We start from the raw sequence: 21,188 nt of genomic DNA, 5'->3' as shown, positions 1-21,188 counted from the left end.
TTCCACAGCATAAAAAAATATAACATATCTTTTTTGTTTTGTTTTGTTTTGTTTTGAATCAGTTTCTCTGTGTAGCTTTGGAGCCTGTCTTGGAACTCACTCTGTAGACCAGGCTGGCCTCAAACTCACAGAGATCCACCTGCCTCTGCCCCCCAAGTGCTGGGATTAAAGGTGTGTGCCACCACTGCCCAGCTGAGTCACTTTTTAAAAAGTCACAGACTCCCGAGTAATACAGTAAAATGAAGAACCCAGAACAATTCGAGGCATAATTATTATCTGCACTTCAGTAACGTGATATGAATGGGACTGTTTTCTTCAAAATAAACTCACAGCTTAACACAGTGTCCTTCCAAATGAGCAAGAAGGAAGGCAGGTGTTTGACTATGACCTTTTGGATTTCATCATCTCCAATGAGAAGTCAGGTGTAATTCAGATAGGTCTACCTTTATATGTTACTTGGCCTTTTTCCTTTGCAGTTCTTAATATTCTTTCTTTACTCTGTATGTTTAGTGTTTTGATTATTCTGTGGTGAAAGGACTTTTTTTTATCCAGTCTATTTGGTGTTCTGTAAGCTTCTTGTATCTTCATAGGCATATCTTTCTTTAGGTAGGGAAAGTTTTCTTCTATGATTTTATTAAGTAAATTTTCTGTGCCTTTGAGTCAAACTTCTCCTTCTTCTATATCTATTATTCTAAGATTTGACCTTTTCATGGTGTCCCATATTTCCTGGGTATTTTGGGTTAAGCTTTTGTTAGATTTAATGTTTTCTTTAACTGATGAGTCTATTTCCTCTGTTGTATTTTCAGCGCTTGAGATTCTCTCTTTCATCTCTTGTATTCTGCTGTTCATGCTTGCGTTTGTGGTTTCTGATCTTTTTCTCATGATTTCTGTTTCTATAATTACTTTGACTTGTGTTTTCTTTGTTTCTATTTCAGTTTTTAAGTCCTGAATAGTTTCTTTTATATGTGTATGAGGAATTTATAATGCATCTATAACATAATATATACTTACTAGAATTTAGGCTTTACATAATAGTGAGTCAGGTCTGGTGACACATGCTGGTAATCCTAGCTATTACACAGGCTGAAGCAGAAAAAGAGCAAGCTCAGGACCTCATTGGGCTATTGTGAGTTCCAACCCAGCCTGGCCAACTTAGCATGACTCTGTCTGAAAAACTGGAAGAAAGCTGGGGTGTAGCCAGCAGAAGAGCATTCACCTGATAGAGGGAAGCTCTGGGTTCAATTCCTAGGACTAGAGAGAGAGAGAATTCCAAACTGCATACAATAGATGATGATATGATTTACTGGAAATTAATGTACACATAAAGAAATATTAGGCCGGGTGGTGGTGGCGCACCCCTTTAATCCCAGCACTTGGGAGGCAGAGGCAGGCGGATCTCTGTGAGTTCGAGACCAACCTGGTCTACAAGAGCTAGTTCCAGGACAGGCTGCAAAACCACAAAGAAACCCTGTCTCGAAAAACCAAAAAAAAAAAAAAAAAAAAAAAAGAAATATTAGAAGAGAATATCTACATAAAGTTTTTTCAAGATAAAAATTTACAAGTTAAATTTTTTTCTTCTTCATTTACTTTGTTTGTTTGTTTTGGTTTTGGTTTTTCGAGACAGGGTTTCTCTGTAGGTAAGGAGCTTGTCCTGGAACTCTCTCTGTAGACCAGGCTGGCCTGAAACTCAGAGATTCACCTGCCTCTGCCTCCCAAGTGCTGAGATTAAAGGCATGCACCACCACTGCTGAACATAGTAGATGTTTTTTTAGAATATAGTTTTAGTTTCCAAATTCTGTATTTGAAGTTAATTATAGTAGGGCATAATCGCACATATCAATAATTTTAGCAATTGAAAGGATTAGGAGTTCAAAGCCAGCTGGGTTATACAACAAGACCCTATCTTTAAAAACATAAATAAATAAATAGGCTGGGCATGGTGGTGTATTTACCACTCTAGTTAGTGGTGGGACCTAGAAGAGTGGAGCCAATAAATGAGGTGGGCTGACGTATCACACAATGGCCAGCCTTATTTAGAGCCTCAGACAATACTTTGAGGGTTAAGCAGAGTCACATGACAGTCACAAGGACAAGTCACACATGGCAAGACATGTTTTTCCATAGAGACATATACACAAGTAACAATAGCCAGCTCTAAGAATAATCTGAAGTGAACGCGCTCCTGTCTGCTACACCTGAGGGGCATGAAAGCCAAGGACAAGTCCATATTTTGTAAGAAACTGAAGGGACAAAACTCTTGTCTGTTTTCTTAGAGTTTTCTCTCAGATACTCAGAAATCCCTTCATATGAACTTGTCTCCATTCTTGGACAGTGTTCCAACAGTGGTGCACACCTTTAATCCCAGAACTCGGGAAACAAAAGTTGGAGGATCTCTGTGAGTTCAAAGCCAGGCTGGTCTACCCAGAAAGTTTCAGATCAGCTAAGACTACAGAGTGAGATACTGTTGGCAGAGGCTGCTCATTAGTTCCCAGCTGCCCAGACCCAAAATAATCACGCAGAAACTATATTATTTGCAATACTGTTTGACCAATAACTTAAGCATATTTCTAGCTTGCTCTTGGATCTTAAATTAACCCATTTCTATTACTTTATATTTTACCACGAGGTTTGTGGCCTACCAGCAAGGTTCTAACAAATACCTTGCCTCTTTCTCCTCTGGTGGCTACACAGCATCTCTCACTCTGCCTACTTTCTCCCAGCATTCAGTTTAGTTTTCCTGCCTAGCTCTATTCTTCCCTAATATAGGCCAAAGCAGCTTCTTTATTCATTAACTAATGGTATTCACAGCATACTGAGGAGAATCCCATGTCAAGATACTATTTCAATAAATAAATAAACAAATGGATAAATAAATGTCATTGCCTTTTATGATAAGTAATGAAGTTCCTTCTCTATCCTTAATGCAAAGCATTAGTACTTTTTCTTTGTAACTCTAGAATTGTCAATTTATAAAAGTGATAATTTCCCCACAATTAGAAGATTATTCTGAGCTAAAGAGAACAAGGCAGGGCTGTAGATGGTTCAGTAGGAGAGGGCGCTGACAACCTGGGTTTGTTCCCCAGAACACACAGGGTTATTGGAGAGAAACAACAGCCACAAGTTGTCCTTGACACATGTGCATACACACACACAATCAACTAAATAAATGTTAAAAAATGTAGAACTAGGCACAATGGCACACGTCTTGATCTCAACATGAGACAGAATCTCAAGTTCCAGGATAGCCTGGGCTACTTAAGGAGACTTTGATTTAAAAAGAGAGGAAAAAAGATGACAACAGAGAACAGGAAGGAGGCGAGTAGGGGGAGACGGAGAAGAAGGTGAGGTGGTGGTGACAGCAGCAGCAGAGGGTGGCTGGTATATAAGAAAGCACAGGGTCCAGTGTCCCTTGCCTTGTGTCTAAGGCTTGACCTTAGACCATTCACCTAATCTCAATGCTCGAGGTAATATAGAAAATGACTTCTGGCTTGTGATCCATACCCAGCCCTTGATAGAGGAATAATCATTTGTGATTATGAAGAAAATGTCATCCTTGATTTAGTGACAGGATGGTACTGGTCACCAGATGAACACATACTATGTAGGTAAGTCTTTTGGAGAACATGATGTGTCCAGGAAGTGTATTCAGGTGGCACACTGCTTTCCTTTTCCTTTCCAGGTAAAAAACTTGTCCTCAGACACACTTCTCCAGCAGCACGATGATCTGAATCTGGCTTTGGACAATTGCTACAGTGGAGATATAGTAGTGATTTTCCCAGGAGAGTATCAAGCTGCAAATCTTGCCTTGCTGACTGATGACATCACTATACAGGGTTAGTAGGCAAGCCCTTGCAGTTTTTCTTACAGCAACATAGACTTGCCAGACTGTACTGGTAAGCATATTTAATCAAAAAACCAGGAACCAGAACAGCTTATCCTTCTCAAAATCCCTATGTGCCTTTTACAGCAAAGACCATATATTGCTTATGCTGATCTCAAATTTTGGGGATCAAGTGGCCTTTCCTGAATAAGCTTTGTGAGTGACAGGAACTACTTAGTACACCATGATGCTCAGTGGTTCATCATATTTTCCTTTTTGGTAGTGCTTAGAATTGAACCAAGGGCTTTGTGCCTACTCAGGCAAGCCCTCTACCAGTGTGCTATCGTTCCAGCCAATAGGCATCGTATTATTTTATACTCTTCTGTATATTTGTACCTAAATTTGTGTCCTGTTCACTTTGAAAGAGGAGTATTTCCAGTGTCTAGTGAAAAGAAAATAACGAATTTACATTCTACCTATGAGTTTTGAAAATTCAAGCAAATCTTCACTATAACAGTATTTTACCAAACAATGTGGGTAATAAGGATTACATGAGTACTTTAAAACTCAAAGAAATGCAAATCAAAACAACTCTGAGATTCCATCTTACACCTGTAAGAATGGCCAAGGTCAAAAACACTGATGACAACTTATGCTGAAGAGGTTGTGGGGTAAAGGGAACACTCCTGCATTGCTGGTAGGAATGCAAGCTGGTATAGTTCCTTTGGATGTCAATGTGGCGATTTCTCAGAAAATTAGGAAACAGCCTTCCTCAAGGTCCAGTAATACCAATTTTGGGTATATATCCAAAGGATGCTCACTCATACCACAAGGACATGTGCTCAACTATGTTCATAGCAGCTTTGTTTGTTATAACCAGAACCTGGAAACAACCTAAATGCCCCTCAACCAAAGAATGGATAAGAAAAATGTGGTACATTTACACAATGGAGATGTAGCTTTCTTTTTTCTTCCTTTTTTTTTTTTTTTTTTTTTTTTTTGGTTTTTCGAGACAGGGTTTCTCTGTGGCTTTGGAGCCTGTCCTGGAACTAGCTCTTGTAGACCAGGCTGGTCTCTAACTCACAGAGATCCGCCTGCCTCTGCCTCCCGAGTGCTGGGATTAAAGGCGTGCGCCACCACCGCCCGGCTGAGATGTAGCTTTCTTGATGTTAAATTTTAGACAACTGCTTTGGTTAGAGCAAAATTATTGGTATGAATAATCTGATTCTCTGTCGTGTGTGTGTGTGTGTGTGCAACTTTTATTGTTAGATTCTCTCTCTGGTTTTTTGTTTGTTGGTTGGTTGGTTGGGGTTTTTTTTTTTTTTTTTTTTTTTTGTGGTTTGGGTTTTCTCTGTGACTTTGGATCCTATCCTGGAACTAGCTCTTGTAGACCAGGCTGGCCTCGAACTCACAGAGATCCAACTGCCTCTGCCTCCCAAGTGTTGAGTTTAAAAATGTGCTCCACCACCACTGCCCATGGGTTCTCTTCCTCCACCATGTGAGTTCTAGGGATAGAACTGTGGTCAATAGGCCAGACAGCAAAGCACTGTTACCTGCTGAGCCATTATTATGATCATTAATTATGGTTTTGAAAGCAAGTTAGATGTAGTGCATTTTGTGTCTTAGACATTTGTACACAGTTATTGATTACATGAAAATGTGTAAGATTTAGAAGCTGGGTGTCTACCTCATGCCCGTAATCCCAATACTAGGAAGTTGAGGCATGAGCTTAAAGCCAGCCTGGGCTACATTGTGAGTTCCAGGACAGCTTGGGTTAAAAGTGAAACTTTGTTATTTTGTAATTGTTGTTATTATAACTACTAGGATGATTATATTGAATAAATATTGTAAGTGTAGTTAGACTGGTTATAAATATAGATTTCAACATCAAGTCACCAACTTAATATTATTTTATAGGCATGGGCAGGGAGATGGCTCAGAGGCTAAAGGACTCACTGTGCAAGCGAGAGGGTCCTGAGGTCCCCTGTGCCCACACAACTAGGGGTGGCGGTGGGGTACGTCTGTGACCCTGGAGCTAGGGAAGTGGAGTCAGCTATACCCTGGAGACTTACTGACCAGATAGTCTAATTGAAACTGTGAACTCCATGTATAACAATAGATCTTCTCTCAGACAATGAGGTAGAGAATAGTGGGGGAAGATACTTAACCTCCACATGCACAGAGCACAGCTACACACATTTACTCATATGTGAATTCACAAGATCCATTTATAGATAGCCATTTAGTTAAGAGTGAATGTTTGTATATATGTGCTGTATTATATGTCTATATATAAAACTATATAAAAATAACCGAAATAACATATTATTGAATCACTAAAGAACTTTAAATTATTGGGTTACAATTTGTTTTTGTCTCTGCATCAGGAGTTGGAAAGAGAGAAGAAATTATGATTACTTCCGAACCTTCACATGACAGTTTTGTGGTATCCAAAGCAGATAATGTAAAATTAATGCAGCTCTCCTTGATACAACAAGGGACAGTTGATGGCATTGTGGTGGTAGAGTCTGGTCACTTGACTCTGGAAAACTGCCTGTTAAAGTGTGAAGGAACAGGAGTGTGCGTTCTTACAGGGGCTTCGTTGACAATCACAGACAGTGAAATCACTGGCGCCCAGGTATTCCCTTCTAGAAACAGTATAGCTTTATATGGCTATGTGTGATAACTGGGAGTGACCATAGCTTAAAAACAAAATATAACAGTGGTGTGCATATCTGGGCATGTGAGTGTGCATATGCACGTCTCATGGAACATGTGTAGAGGTCAGAGACAGCCTGTTTGAAACAGGGTGTCTATAATTAAAATTGTCTTGTTTTTATTATTTGTGTGTATGTGTGTGTGTTTGTGCAAGCTCAGGCTTTGTGTGCTTTGTCTTCAAGTACATGCATATATCAGTTTTCAGTTATTGCTTCCATGGGCTCTGAGTGCTGTTCACTGCTGCTGCACCCACCAAACTAGTTGACATCTGAGCATCTAGGGCAGTGGTTCTCAACCTGTGGGTCACAACCCCGAGAGGGTCGCATATCAGATCTTTATTTACATTAAGACCCCGAGAGGGTCACATTATCAGATCTTTATTTACATTATGATTCATAACAGTAGCCAAATTACAGTTACAAAGTAGCAATGAAATAATTTTATGTTTGGGGGTCATCACAATGTCTGAAAGTGTTAAAGGGTTGCAGCATTAGGGAGGTTGAGAACCAGTGATCTAGACCTCCTCCCTGCCTCCAGTATCGCCACAGAAGCACTGGACTAGACAGCACATTCTCATGCCCAGCTTTTCCACTCGTTCTTATGGTTTAGATTCGGGTTCTCATGCTCACACAAGTGTTTTTCCAACCAGTCCCCAAAAGACTGTTTTTATCTTTCCACACAACTAGATTAACTCATCTCAGTAAGCGGGAGACACAGGGCTAGAAAGCTACCTTATGGCTAAGAGTGCACTGCTGTCTCCCAGAAGACGTGTCAGCTCTTGTACAGAACCTACACAGGGAGCTCACAGGTGGTTTGGCACCTTCTGTATTCTGTAAGCACCTTCAGTAGCATACGTGTGTGTGTGTCCACACATAAACAAGCATGCATAACTAAAAATAATGTCAGGTATGGTGGCATACACTTGCAATTCCTGCTGCCAGGTGGAAACATTTTGTAACTTGGATTGTTTGCTTTGAATTTCAGGGTGCTGGTGTTGAACTATATCCTGGGAGCATAGCCATTTTGGAAGGGAATGAGATTCATCACTGTAATAATCTCAGAACCAGTGACAGTTCCAAAAGCACCTTAGGTGGTGTTAACATGAAGGTATTGTCTTAGCACTTTATTTTTGTTTTGAGGCCGGGTCTCACTAGGTAGCCCTACTAGCCTGGAACTCTATGTAGACCAGGTTAGCTTTAAACTCACAAAGACTTACCTGCCTTTGCTTCCTGAGTGCTGGGGTTAAAGGTGTGCCTTAGTTCATACTGGAGAACTGTTCTAAGAGTTTTAGATAGTCAGGTCTTAGTTCCCTTTGCTGTGGCTGTGATAAACACTCTGACAAAAGCAATTCAAAGAGAGGAAGAAGGGTTTATTTAGTTCATGGTTCAAGGACACAGTGGGGGGGGCAAAGCTGCTGTAGGGTCAAAACAGTAAGAGCTAGAGGCAGCTGGTCATATTGCATCCATAATCATAAGTAGTTAAATGTGTATGTTTAGCTCAATTTCTCCTTTCTGTGGAGTCTAGTACTTAACCCCAAGGAATGGAACCACCTTTTAGGATAAGTCCTCCCATCTCTATTAACCCAAGCAGTATATCCCTCACCGGCACAGCCAGAGGCTAAAGAATCCCTCTGGTATGCCTGGAGGCTTAGTAATTCTCTCTAGTTAAAAATTAATATTTCACAAATGTTAAAATAGTAGTAATCTTGTTTAAATGCTATTTCTATTTTTTTACATTAATTATAAACTGATTGGCCCATTACCTGAGGCTTCTTATTAACTCTTATAACTTACATTAGGCCATTATTCTTATCTGTGTTAGCCACATAGCTCAGTATCTTTTTCAGTGGCATAGTCACATCTTGCTTCTTCTGTATCTGAATAGGACTGCAGAGAGAGATTCCCTCTTCCCAGAATTCTCCTGTTCTCATTGACCCACCTCTACTTCCTGTCTGGTTGTCCCACCTATACTTCCTGCCTGGCTACTGGCCAATCAATGTTTATTTAAAACATAATTGACAGAATATAGACAATTGTCTTGCACCACTTCTCCCTCTTTTTTTAAAAACAAAACAAAACAAAACAAAAAACAAAAAAACAAAAAAACACAAGAACATCCATAGTCCATTTTTTGGGAATATGAGCATAGTTTTCCAGGCTACTTCCTGCTAGTTGGGAGCACTGATAGTCTTATGGGGACCTAAAGAAAATTTAGAATTGTGATCAAGTCCTGACTGGAGTATCCTGTGAGTCTTGAACATCTCAGGCAGCAGTCTTGAATCTGTTCTGGATGTAGAACTCTGACATCTGGGTCATCTATTCCTACCAGAGATTTCTCAGGGGATCTTCCTTGATCAAACCTGATTTTTCCTAATTCAGGATGAATCTACATACAGCCTCTCATTTCCTGTGGAAACAAAAGTAAAATCTCTTCTCCAAAGTAACATATCTTTTGACTTTAATTTTGAAATCAAGGTATTTTCAAAATACCTATCTTGGATTAATTCAGCAGCATTTATAAGCAATATCTTTTAGCAGCTGTTGCTCCTTCCTCAGCATTCAAACAATTCAAAGAGAGCATAATAACATACAGTATCAAGATTCTCTGTGTATTTTTCATCTTTACATGGCTTTATTTTATCTCTATTTCTTTTTTCTTTCTTTCTTTCTTTCTTTATTTATTTATTTATTTATTATGTATACAGTGTTCTGACTGTATATGTTGGCAAACCAGAAGAGGGCACAAATGGTTGTGAGTCACCATGTGGTTTCTGGGAATTGAACTCGGGACCTTTGGACGAGCAGTAAGTGAGTGCTCTTAACCTCTGAGCCATCATCTCTGCAGCCCTATTTCTTTTATTTTTACTTTTACTTTTAGAGACAGGTTCTCTGTATATCTTTGGCTGTCCTGGAACTCCCTCTGTAGACCAGGCTGTCTTTGAACTCACAGAGATCCACCTGCCTCTGCCTCCCAAATGCTGGGATTAAAGGTGTGTGTCACCACGCCTTGAACTCACAGAGGTCTGCTTGTCTCTGTCTTCCAAGTGTTAGGATTAAAGGTGAGTGCCACCACATCCAACTACTCTCTTTTTAAACTTTTTCTTTTCTCTCCCAAGCCTGCATATATTTTTAACACACTGTAAAACATATAGAGGTTTTCTTTGACTTTGAATCTTTCTTTTACAGTATATCTCTCTTTTTCAGACCACATGAGTCTTTAATTTGCTAAGCAATATGGCTAGAATTAAAGCCATGGCTTTGATGGCTAGATCCAGCCCATTCCTTAGCTTTCTGAGATTCCAGCCTCATGGTGGAGGTTCTGGCCAGAGCCATGTTTATTGCCACAACTCTATGGCATTTCAAGGTTCACAGTCAGCTTTTCATCAACACCATTTAAGTGTTTCGTGGCAGGACCTCTTTAAAGAGCTGCAAGGTTTTTCAGTGAAAGCTGAGTCAGGAAGCCTCTCTTAAATGAGAGCACTTGCCTCTAGTGAGCAGAGCCTATCTGAGAAAATGATGCTATCAATAAGCCATGCTTAACTCTTTTTTTGTCTAGAATTACTTCCCAAGCTCTGTCAGGCTTTATGTGGATGCAGTTGTCCACACATTGGGCACCATTTGTTGTCTGAGGTGAGGTTTCTGTCCTGCCCAGTTCCCACAGTCATTAAGTCCCAAAGAAATCACACAGAGGTCTACATTAATCATAAACTGACCCATTAGCTTAGGCTTCTTATTAACTTACATTAGCCCATTATTCTTATCTATGTTAGCTACATGGCTCAGTACCTTTTTCAGCAGTGTAGTCAGATCTTGCTTCTTCTGTTGTCTGGACAGGACTGCCGCTATTTCCATTTTAAAAAGAATCATACACATAATAAAATAAATGATAGGTGATGGGACTCGGACCTCTCCCGGCCCCCACAGTGGAGACTTCACTCAGTGGTTATGCATACATACTAGTGAGCACTCCCACTGAGTTTGTCCCCATCATATTTTGAGACAGTTAGCCTGGTCGTCTATAGCCTAATCAGATCTTAAATTATAGTCCTCCTGCATCAGCCTTCTGAGTAACTGAGGTCACAGGCCAGTAGGCCTAGCATAAAGTAATTTTGAATATGAGAAAGTAGGTGGACTTTGCTCTTATGTAATAAGAGTTTTCATTGGCAAGATTTGTAATACAGTTTTGAAAGTAAAGCAAATAAAGTAATGTGGGCAGGCCTGTAATTCTAGCAATTAGGAGGTAGAGCCAGGTAGGCCAGGAGTTTAAGACCACCTTTAGCTACATAGTGGGTTATATATGAGATTGTGTCTCAACTATCCCACCACAAAGCAAATTAAGAGAATAATATGATAAACACTTTTGAGGTGAAATATAGTATGTATTCCTATAAATCCCAACACTCAAGAGGCTGAGGAGGGAGGACTGGTGTGAATTTTAGGCCTGCCTGAATAATATAACAGATAGCAGGGTAGCCAAAGGTATATGAGGAGACCCTTTTTTGGAAAGAAAGGAGGGGAAGGAAGGAGAGAAAGAAGGGCTGGGGGCAGGGAAAACTAGGAGTGAGGAAGGGAATAAAGGCTACTCTTGGCCAGGTGTGGTTACACACACCTTTAATCCCATTACTCTGGAGGCAAAGGCAGAGGCAGGTGGGTCTCTTAGTTGGGAGCCAACCTGGTCTACCAGTGAGTTCCAAATCAGCTGAGGCTACCTAGTAAGACTTTGTCTCAATAAAAGTCAGATTTGGGTTTTCAGAATATATTCTACAGCAGACCACCTCTCCCACCAATGCCCCTGCAGGTTTTCAACATCAGTCAGATAAGGAAGAATGGTACATGGAAGATCGATTTTGAAAAGCCTAATATATCTTAAAACACCTTAAATTTCATGACAATTGGTGTTTTGCCTGCATGTACATCTGTGTGAGGGTGTCAGAAGCCCTGGAAATGTAGATACAGACAGCATGAGCTGCCATGTGGGTACTGGAAATTGAACCTGGGTGCTCTAGAAGAGCAACCAGTGCTCTTAACCAATGAGCCACTTCTCAAGTTCCATTTTGTTGCTGTTGTTTCTGTTCTTAAATAATTCTCAGTTGTTCAGAAATATTAGCTTGTATATGGACCACTCTTAACCACTCTTGCAGAGGTACACCCAGGTTACCAATTCAGTAGGTGTAGAGTGAAGCCTGAAAATTGGTCAGTTTCCAAAGGGACGCTAAAATTGCTGGCCACTCCCTAAAACATAATCCCACTGCTTACAGTGACCATAGAACAGCACAGCACTGACATCGCATGGTCGCTTGCTGAAACTGCAGCATCCTGCCAGAACAAAATTCAAAATCCCTGTAGATCGTTGAGCCTTACTCCTCAGTGAGATGTAAACGAGATCCCGTCCAAGTCCCCTGTGTAATATGTTAACCTGAAACACATTCTGTATCTGCAAGAAATGAGTGAATATACTCCATTATCATTGTTCAGAGAAACAGATAGCATTCCACTTAGGTGGCAGCCTGTCTTTACCAAGTCATGCCGTTTCATTGACCTATTGTATTCTTCTGTAACACATTACCTAGAATCATTTCGTGCTTGATTATGCTCTAGATATTAACAGGCTGCATCCCCTATCTAGAATTATTTGTATCAGTTTGGATAAAAACTATAATACACATTTGTTTGGCACTAACTCTTGTAGTTTTAAAAACCCTGGTGACTTCAGAGTAAGTTCCTGTGCTGTCTTGTTAGCTCTTGTTTTCTTTGTATCAGAATTACTTAATAGCTGACTTTCTCCAATAATTTAACAGGTTCTTCCAGCACCCAAACTGAAGATGACTAACAATCATATCTACAACAACAATGGCTATGGAGTGAGCATTCTTCAGCCATCGGAACAGTTCTTTATTGTAGCAGAAGCAGCTCTCAACAAAGGGGCTGCTTCAGGAGATAAAAAGGATGACAAAATCCTCTCCAAAGTCATGCAAACTCTGAATGTGGAAATGAACAACAACAGGATAGAAGCAAACCTAAAGGGGGATATTAGGATAGTCACTGGCTAAGGCATCTGGATAGCGGTTCCTATTTTATAGTTCAGAAATGTAATGATTTATCTCACAGAAATTGTAGTTTAAATTCAAAGATTAAAACATTTAAATGCTTTCATTGAATTATTCGTTTTAATGTATTTTTTTTCTTTTTTCTTTTCTTTTCTTTTTTTTTTTTTGTTTTGTTTTGTTTTTCGAGACAGGGTTTCTCTGTGGCTTTGGAGCCTGTCCTGGAACTAGCTCTTGTAGACCAGGCTGGCCTCGAACTCACAGAGATCCGCCTGCCTCTGCCTCCCGAGTGCTGGGATTAAAGGCCTGCGCCACCATCACCTGGCTTTAATGTATTTTCTAAGATACTGTAGCTTCATTGAGTCATGCCATAGAATTTACTGTTAGCTACAAGTGTAGCTGAGGGGTTGGGGATGTACTTCAGTGGGTAAAGTGCTGGCCTAACGGGCATAAAGCCCTGGGTTCTAGCACCAGCACCACAAACCTGCATGGTAGTGTGTGCCTGTAATCCAAGTACTGGGAATATGAAAATAGGACAGTCAGGACAGTCAAGGTAAGCCAGTGCTACAGGAAGTGTTTGAGGCCAGCCTGGGCTACATTCCATTTTTTCTTTTCCAACCATTTTGGCTAGATTAGGCTCACCTGAATAACCAAGAATGATCTCAGGGACCTTAACCTAAATCACATTGAACCTTGCATTTAAGAAAATATGTACTGGGGCTGGAGAGATGGCTCATTGGTTAAGAGCACTGACTGCTCTTCCAAAGGTCCTGAGTTCAATTCCCAGCAACCACATGGTGGCTCACAACCATCTGTAATGAGGTCTGGTGCCCTCTTCTGGCGGGCAGGCATACACACAGACAGAATATTGTATACATAATAAATATTTAAAAAAAAAAAAGAAAATATGTACTGATAGTTCTGAGGACTAGGACTATTTGATGGACCATTATTTTGTCGATAATCTGTTGAATTATTTCAGATCGAGAAAAAAACCAAGCTAACTAAAATATAGATCAAGTTTATTATTATTATTATTATTATTAGGGAGAAACTCACAAAATGAGAACGAGAAGTCCAAGCTCAGCAGTACAGAGCAGGAACCAGAGAGCATAAACCTTGGGCTGCCTGGTTTTTCTCCAGGTACCCAGAAAGCCCACGTCCTAAATTGGTCCCACCTCTTAAAGATAATTGGTTGACTAAGATTCCCCATCAATAATTTTTTCTCAGTCACTGGGAGTCTAAATTTAGATAAATTTGATGAACATTTGTGTGTTTATCAAAGACCTAAGCATTACATACACTAAGCACACATTCTACCATTTTGTCACATTATTCCTTGTGCTGGCCAGTGTTTTGTCAACTTGAACCTCAATAGAGAAAATCTTTTTGCAAGGTAGCAAGCCTGTGGAGCATTTTGGCTAATGATTGGTGTAGGAGGGCCTAGGCCATTATGGATAATGTCACTCCCAGGCAGGGGGTCCTGGATGGTATAGGAAAACACTGAGCAAGCCAGTAAGCAGCTTTCCTTCAAGACTTCTGCTTCAGTCCTTACTGACTTCCTTCATAACCCTTCAACCCCAAGTTGCTTTGGGCCAGTTTCCACAGCAACAGAATCCCCAATTCACCCCCCAAATCCTTTTGTAGATTCTAACTTAACTAAAAGATGACCTCATAATTCTCTCCAGTTGTTTGCATTGGCTTAAAGTTGCTTGAGACCTCATCCAGACTTAATGTGTTGGTGAGGGAACTCAATGGCTGGGTCTAGTGCCCATTCCAACTTTGGAGGTCCCCTACAAACATATACTCTTGGGTGAGCATACAACAAAAAAGTAACAAAATCAGTTCATTAGTCGGTCTTGGACACAATCATTCACTGCGACAGGCTTCACTGTATGGGGTGAGTAGAAGTCTTCCACACAAGAGCTAAGTCCTGTCAAATCACCAAAGTCTGACAAAATGCAATGCTGACTCAGTAAAGCCCCACCAGTCTTGGATATTATCTAGTAAAAGCCATATTAAAGGCATACAGACCCATCCTTGCGGTTTTTTTTGTTTTGTTTTGTTTTGTCTTAACAGTAATTTACCTCCTTTGTCAAATACAATTTTATTAACTTTAACCCACTTCTGGTATCCTTTATATTCTGACTTCTGTTTGTTTGGCTACCTGCCATCTGAACAGATCTGAAGGGAACCTTCACTTCCTCTTGCACAGATCTTAAGTGCAGCTTCACTGGCACTCCTTATCACTGGTAGCTTTCACACTCCCCACCCAGCCTACATTTCAAACACGACTTCCTGAAAGTGGTGTTTAATACTTTCACTTTTTCCAGTAGGGTGGTAACTGCCAAAATACCATACATAAAAGTACAATGAGGAGCTAGGTGGTGGGATGCACTTTTGATCCCAGCACTCAGGAGGCAGAAATGGGCAGATCTCAGTTCAAGGCCAACTTGATCTACGGAGAGCTCCAGGACTGTTTGAAAACCTTGTCTCATGGCACTAGGTTTCGATCCTAATACATGAACTGGCTTTGTGGGAGCTTAGCTTGTTTAGACGCTCACCTTCCTGGATGTAGATAGAAGACCTTCGTCTTCACGCAGGGCAGGGAATTTGGACTGCTCTTCAGTATCAAGAGGGAGGGGGAATGGTATGGGGGGAGGAGAAGAGGAGTGGGGATGGGGGAGGGGAGTGGGGGGAGGGGGCAATATTTGGGAAGGTAGGGAAATGGGAAACGGGGAGCAAGTGTAAATTTTAATTAAAAATTAAAAAAAAAAAAAAAAGAAAACCTTGTCTCAAAAAAGTGAGGCCAAGCCGGGCGGTGGTGGCGCACGCCTTTAATCCCAGCACTTGGGAGGCGGAGGCAGGCGGATCTCTGTGAGTTCGAGACCAGCCTGGTCTACAAGAGCTAGTTCCAGGACAGGCTCCAAAACCACAGAGAAACCCTGTCTCGAAAAACACGGAAAAAAAAAAAAAAAAAAAAAAAAAGGTGAGGCCATCCACTATTGAAACTGCTTGCTCTAATTGGTACTTCATTCTCAAGTGAAAAAAAGATCACTGCTTTGGGCAACAGCCAACTGTATGTAACCTCCAAATATGAAACCTTCAAAACACAGCAATACCACTTTTGGGTATATATCCAAAGGATGCTCAACTATGTTCATAGAAGCTTTGTCATAGCCAGAACCTGGAAACCTAAATGCCCCTCGACCGAAGAATGGGTAAGGAAAATGTGGTACATTTACACAATGGAGTACTTGACAGAAGAAAAAAAATAACATCTTGCATTTCCCAAATGGATGGAGTTAGAAAACATTGAGGTAACCCAGACCCAGAAAGACAATTATCATATGTACTCACTCATAAGTGGTTTTTAAACACAAACAAGCCCAGAAGTCACAATCCCAGAGAACCTAGACAACAATGAGACATACATAGAGCTAATCTACAAGGAAAGTAGAAAAAGACAAGATCTCCTGAGTAAATTGGGTGCACTGGGGACCTTGGGAAAAGGTTGAAGAGGAGGGAAGCAGCAGGCAGGGGAGCAGAGAAAAACATAGCTCGATTTAAAGAAATCACTTAAAATTAAGGAAAAGTGGCATTAGCTGTACTATGGAGAATGTATTGGGTGCAGGACCAATTAAGATGTTTTATTATGAACAAGAACAGCCAGGATATAGAAATTAGTTTTTAAGGGCACAGATGAGTTCTGACTAGCTCAAACATGCAACTAAACAGCTAAACCCTGTGTCCATACACATGGAAATGGCAAATTGGAGATGACAAATTGTACAGACTGAAGAATCTAAAAGCACCTATGCTGTGACAGGAAAGTAGCTCATTCGGAAAACATGGCTTAATATCATAAAACCAGAGGATGCATAAAGATTTTTATTTTCAAAAACCGTGCCCAATCAATCCACCCAAGATGGTGGTTAGCAGTCCTTCAATTTGGACCCTGCTGTGTGATTTACCTCCAATACTGGAACCTTCCTGGGGGACATGAGAGACTTAGCAAGCATTAGGCCCTGGGTTAGATTTCAAGGATTCCTTTTCCCCCCAGAACTCTAGTAGTTAACTAGAAAAATGTAAGGTATTAAAAAGACACCTCTAGCTTACATCCTTTGAGATACATGTTAATAGGAAAGAGCTAGCCAAATTCTTTTCTACTCTTAAATACTAAGTAATGCATTGCAAAGCTCACCAACCTTTTATTGACTAGATAAAATATTTAAGGTTACTATAGCTTATACTACCCTAGCCCCCTCAAACCCCTCAAGAACTAATTTGAGAGCTGGAGAGATGGCTCAGAGGTTAAGAGCACTGAGTTCCATAGGTCCTGAGTTCAATTCCCAGCAACCACATGGTGGCTCACAACCATCTGTACTGAGATCTGGTGCCCTCCTCTGGTGTGCGGACATACATCAAGGCAGAATGTTGTATACATAATAAATTAAAAAAAAAAAAAAAGAACTAATTTGAAAGAACTAAACAGAAAATGCAGGCCTTGGTTTTTTTTCAAAGACAGTGTTTCAGCTAAGGTCAAATGTTTCAACAAGGTACAAAAGTGCTTGAAGTGCAGAAGTGAAGTCAATACGGTGTGGTGTACAACCTTTAACCCCAGCACTTGGGAAGCAGAGGCAAACCAGTTAGTTCCTGGACATGCTGACATGCCTAAAAGGGGTGGGGGCGCTCAAACGCTTTTAAAAAAAAAACCACACAGCCAATTTTCAGTGTAATACTTTATTTTCTATTAAATGAAAACGAAGAAAATGTCAAGTTAAGTTAAAAGGCAAACCTTTATCCCTTGAAGAAAAAATACAAACTGTATGGTATGATACCTGTATAATAGGTCATATTTTACATTACATAATACAAACAAAATCACTAGTCTACATTCTTCCTTGCTTGAAACTACAATAAGCTACAGATTAAGTGGAAAATGGGTTTGCTTTTTGGGTGCAAATAAACACCTTGGAAAAACACATAGCATGCATTTTTAAATTGTCTGCATAGGCTGACACAAGCCTTAATAACCACCACCACCACCCCCTCCTCCTCCTCTTCCTTGTCCAAAATAACCACCTCCATAGCCACCCCTTCGTTGGAATCCTCCAGATCCTCTGTAGCCCCCACCAGATCCACGGTAATCGCCACTAGATCCTCTGTAGTCTCCACCAAAGTTGTTTCTGTAGCCCCCTTGGGAACCTCCTCTATATCCTCCACCACCACCTCCGCCATAATTTCCACGGTAGGAGTTGGGGCTAATATTGTAACCTTCTCCACCACCATAACCTCCCCCACCACCTCCATAGCCTCCACTGCCTCCTCCATATCCCCCACCACTACCACCACCTCCATATCCCCCACCTCCTCCACCATAGCCTCCCCCACCACTTCCAAAGCCTCCACTACCCCCAAAGTTGCCGCCTCTGCCACCACCAAAACCACCTCCGCCACCACCGAAGCCTCCTCCGCCACCACCGAAGCCACCTCCACCACTGCCAAAGCCTCCCCCACCACTACCGAAGCCACCCCCACCACTGTTGAAGCCACCTCCGAAGCCTCCCCCACCACTTCCAAAGCCTCCTCCACCATAGCCACCACCAAAACCTCCCCCGCCATATCCTCCTCCGCCATATCCTCTTCTGAATCCACTTCCATTATCGTATCGGGCCATCTTGGGAGGGCGAGGACCATCACCATACCTAGGAAAAGCAAGAAAACAACCAATCTCTTCAGGTATACTTGTGGTAAAAGAGAATGAACCCCGAGCTGTGCACACTAAAGAGACCAGAATTAATAACACTTCAGCTATGCTGATATTAGAAGCAAATAACTTGATATAAATACAAAGGACTTTCTGCATTTGTATACTATTATAATAGTTAATTTAGCAGGATGACATTGAAGCCATGCTTTAAAGAATGTTAAGCAGACTAATAATCAGTATGTCTACAACTACAATAATTAAATTCTTTAAAATACTAAAAACTAGTAAACCTAAATGAAAAACACTGAACACAAATACGTTATCAATGTAGGGGGCACCAAGAAAATAAAAGTATTTTATGAGGAGAAATTTCATATTTCTTAAAACAGTTTCTATTAAATGTCTATCTTTCTACTTGAGGAAGAATTATACTGTATCTAAAATATCAACACAGTATTACGGAAAGTGTAATCATCTAGCTTATAACACTCGATACTCTTCTGCGTTTTATTTAATATGTGGCGATATTGTGCACACAAATTAAGAAAAGCAAAAGGAAATCTTTTGTTCTGTGTCACACCAAATTCCATATTTAATGTTTGTTTATAATTTGAACCTAAGTGGCAAGAACTTTACCAACTATAATAATTCTGCAAAAGCTTTACACACAAAAGTTTCATTAAGTACTCACCGTACACTTCCTATCATAAGGTTGATACCAGCAGCTGAAGGCCTAGAAATCTGACGGATCGTGTTCAGCATATGTTCATTTACAGGGTCCAATTGGCTGATGATATTTGGTTGTTTGGACACTTCAACAACCAGAGCTTCCATGGCGGCCCGGAGGGCTGTGATGCATGCTGCAGCTTCATGTGATATTTGCAGTCTGATCCTAAGATGAAGGGAAACAAGACATACACAGAAAGACAGATGACTTTTTTTTTTGGTTTTTCTTTTTCGAGACAGGGTTTCTCTGTGGCTTTGGAGCCTGTCCTGGAACTAGCTCTGTAGACCAGGCTGGTCTCGAACTCAGAGATCCGCCTGCCTCTGCCTCCCAAGTGCTGGGATTAAAGGCGTGCGCCACCATCACCCAGCCAGATGACTGTTTAGGTTAATAAATTTGCCTCCCATGTGGCATAAATTTAACTGCTTATTTTATTAGAATTAGACATTTCCCAAGGCTATATGAAAGCATGAATAATCAGCAATAACCACTCAAAAATGACCAATCCTATAACTAAATCAGAAAGACTTGCAACTCCAAGAAAATAAATTATAAAATAAACCTTAAACATGAAAGAAATCTTGTCTTGTTTCAAAATAAAAATTGAATTCTAAAATTTCTCAATTCTAAAAATTCAGTTTGGAGTCACCTGAAAGCACATACCAGTCATCTATAAATATGATCTGTCCATCAGACTGGACTTTCTTGGAGGCAAACAGAAGTAATTGTAAGGGGGTGACTAAGGTCATTCCTTTAGCAGAGATGGCTCGGGTTCGAATCTGCAGATAAAAAAAGGCCAAATGTTACACACTGACAGGTAATTAGCTATGGCATGAATAGAAAAGTGATCCTTCAGACTTCCCTGATCTTACCTTTTCACCAAAAACAAAGAAGGGAGATGGGTACTTCATGTCTTGGCTGCTAAAAGGGCAGTTCACAGATGATTTGTGGATAAGGGCATTACGCCCTTCAGTGGTAAGAATCTTTCTCTTTTCTTTATGATAGCATACATTGGGGTACACACCGAAGGCCAGCAGAGAGATAACGACATCCAAATTATTATCTGGTCCAGTGTTAGTAAACACTTGTGTCAACAAACAATCTGTTAAAAAGAATTTAAAGAAATGATTGTTAAAAATGAGGTAAGAAATAGTATGACTCTGCTAAGTGCCTTGACAACTATTTGAAGGAGCTTTTGTGATAAGATTCTGTATGTAACCAAAGGTATCCATTCTTATTACTAGCAGAAGATGAAAAGGACAATCTAAAAGTCACTGGAATGAAGGCTATTTTTAGCCAAGATACACCCTAGCAGTACTTTTTAAAAAAATATTTATTTATTATGTATACAATATTGTCTGTGTGTATGCCTGCAGGCCAGAAGAGGGCGCCAGACCTCTGTACAGATGGTTGTGAGCCACCATGTGGTTGCTGGGAATTGAACTCAGGACCTTTGGAAGAGCAGGCAGTGCTCTTAACCACTGAGCCATCTCTCCAGCCCCCCCTAGCAGTACTTTTATCATCGAACGGAAACCAAACAGCAATGTGCTATATAAAACATCATTTCTACTACATGTACTTGAATGTACCAAAGTCATTTAAATGCTGTTTTTTTCTTGTTTTGAATTTTTTTTAGATAGGGTTTCTCTGTAGCTTTGGAGCCTTTCCTGGAACTAGCTCTTGTATACCTGGCTGGCTTCAAACTCACAGAGATCGGCCTGCCTCTGCCTCCCAAGTGCTGGGATTAAAGGTGTGCACCGCCACCGCACAGCCTAAACAATGTTAATTCTACTTGCTATAAAAAGCTGAATAGTAGCTTTACCTATATTTTTAGGTTCTAATATATAAAAATATTTTCTCCCTTTGATTTTCACAGTGTCAGTTTAGAAAGAATTCAATTCATAACCCTTTAAAATTCTACTTCCTGGTGCTAACAAACATTCTATTTTTCATTAATCTTTTCAGGTCACAAAGCTTAATCTACTTAGAAAAGACAAACTCAACTATAGGGAAATGGAAAGTTGGATTAGTGTTGCATCATAGAATTATATATTATGTTCCAAAAAACAGCTGAGACTATTACGAGTACTCTGCTGTCAATATACATGTTAGCTTAAGACAAGAGTTCACAAAGAATATTTTGCAAGGGGAAGCTTTCTCCTGTAATTGA

General features: G+C 40.4%; 2 protein-coding genes across 2 annotated transcripts in view; one reads left to right on the top strand and one right to left on the bottom strand.

Annotated features, from left to right (window-relative positions):
• Shcbp1l (SHC binding and spindle associated 1 like) overlaps positions 1-12,587 on the top strand; it is a 28,343-nt gene extending 15,756 nt beyond the window's left edge. The window contains exons 7-10 of the mRNA XM_057770520.1: positions 3,680-3,833; positions 6,208-6,458; positions 7,523-7,645; positions 12,336-12,587. Coding sequence (XP_057626503.1) covers positions 3,680-3,833; positions 6,208-6,458; positions 7,523-7,645; positions 12,336-12,587 — 780 coding nt within the window. The remainder of the gene's footprint in view (positions 1-3,679; positions 3,834-6,207; positions 6,459-7,522; positions 7,646-12,335) is intronic.
• Positions 12,588-17,314: 4,727 nt separating this feature from the next.
• The window catches only part of Dhx9 (DExH-box helicase 9), a 34,478-nt gene continuing 30,604 nt past the window's right edge, over positions 17,315-21,188 (bottom strand). Inside the window, exons 25-28 of the mRNA XM_057770366.1 lie at positions 19,891-20,120; positions 19,682-19,797; positions 18,986-19,186; positions 17,315-18,289 (exon numbers count right to left, since the gene is read on the bottom strand). Coding sequence (XP_057626349.1) covers positions 17,611-18,289; positions 18,986-19,186; positions 19,682-19,797; positions 19,891-20,120 — 1,226 coding nt within the window. The 3' untranslated portion in view covers positions 17,315-17,610. The remainder of the gene's footprint in view (positions 18,290-18,985; positions 19,187-19,681; positions 19,798-19,890; positions 20,121-21,188) is intronic.

The sequence above is a fragment of the Chionomys nivalis genome, chromosome 5 (genome assembly GCF_950005125.1).
Source record: "Chionomys nivalis chromosome 5, mChiNiv1.1, whole genome shotgun sequence".
Taxonomy (NCBI): domain Eukaryota; kingdom Metazoa; phylum Chordata; class Mammalia; order Rodentia; family Cricetidae; genus Chionomys; species Chionomys nivalis.
The sequence above is the reverse complement of the archived record's forward strand: the minus strand, read 5'-3'. Positions and strand labels throughout refer to the sequence as shown.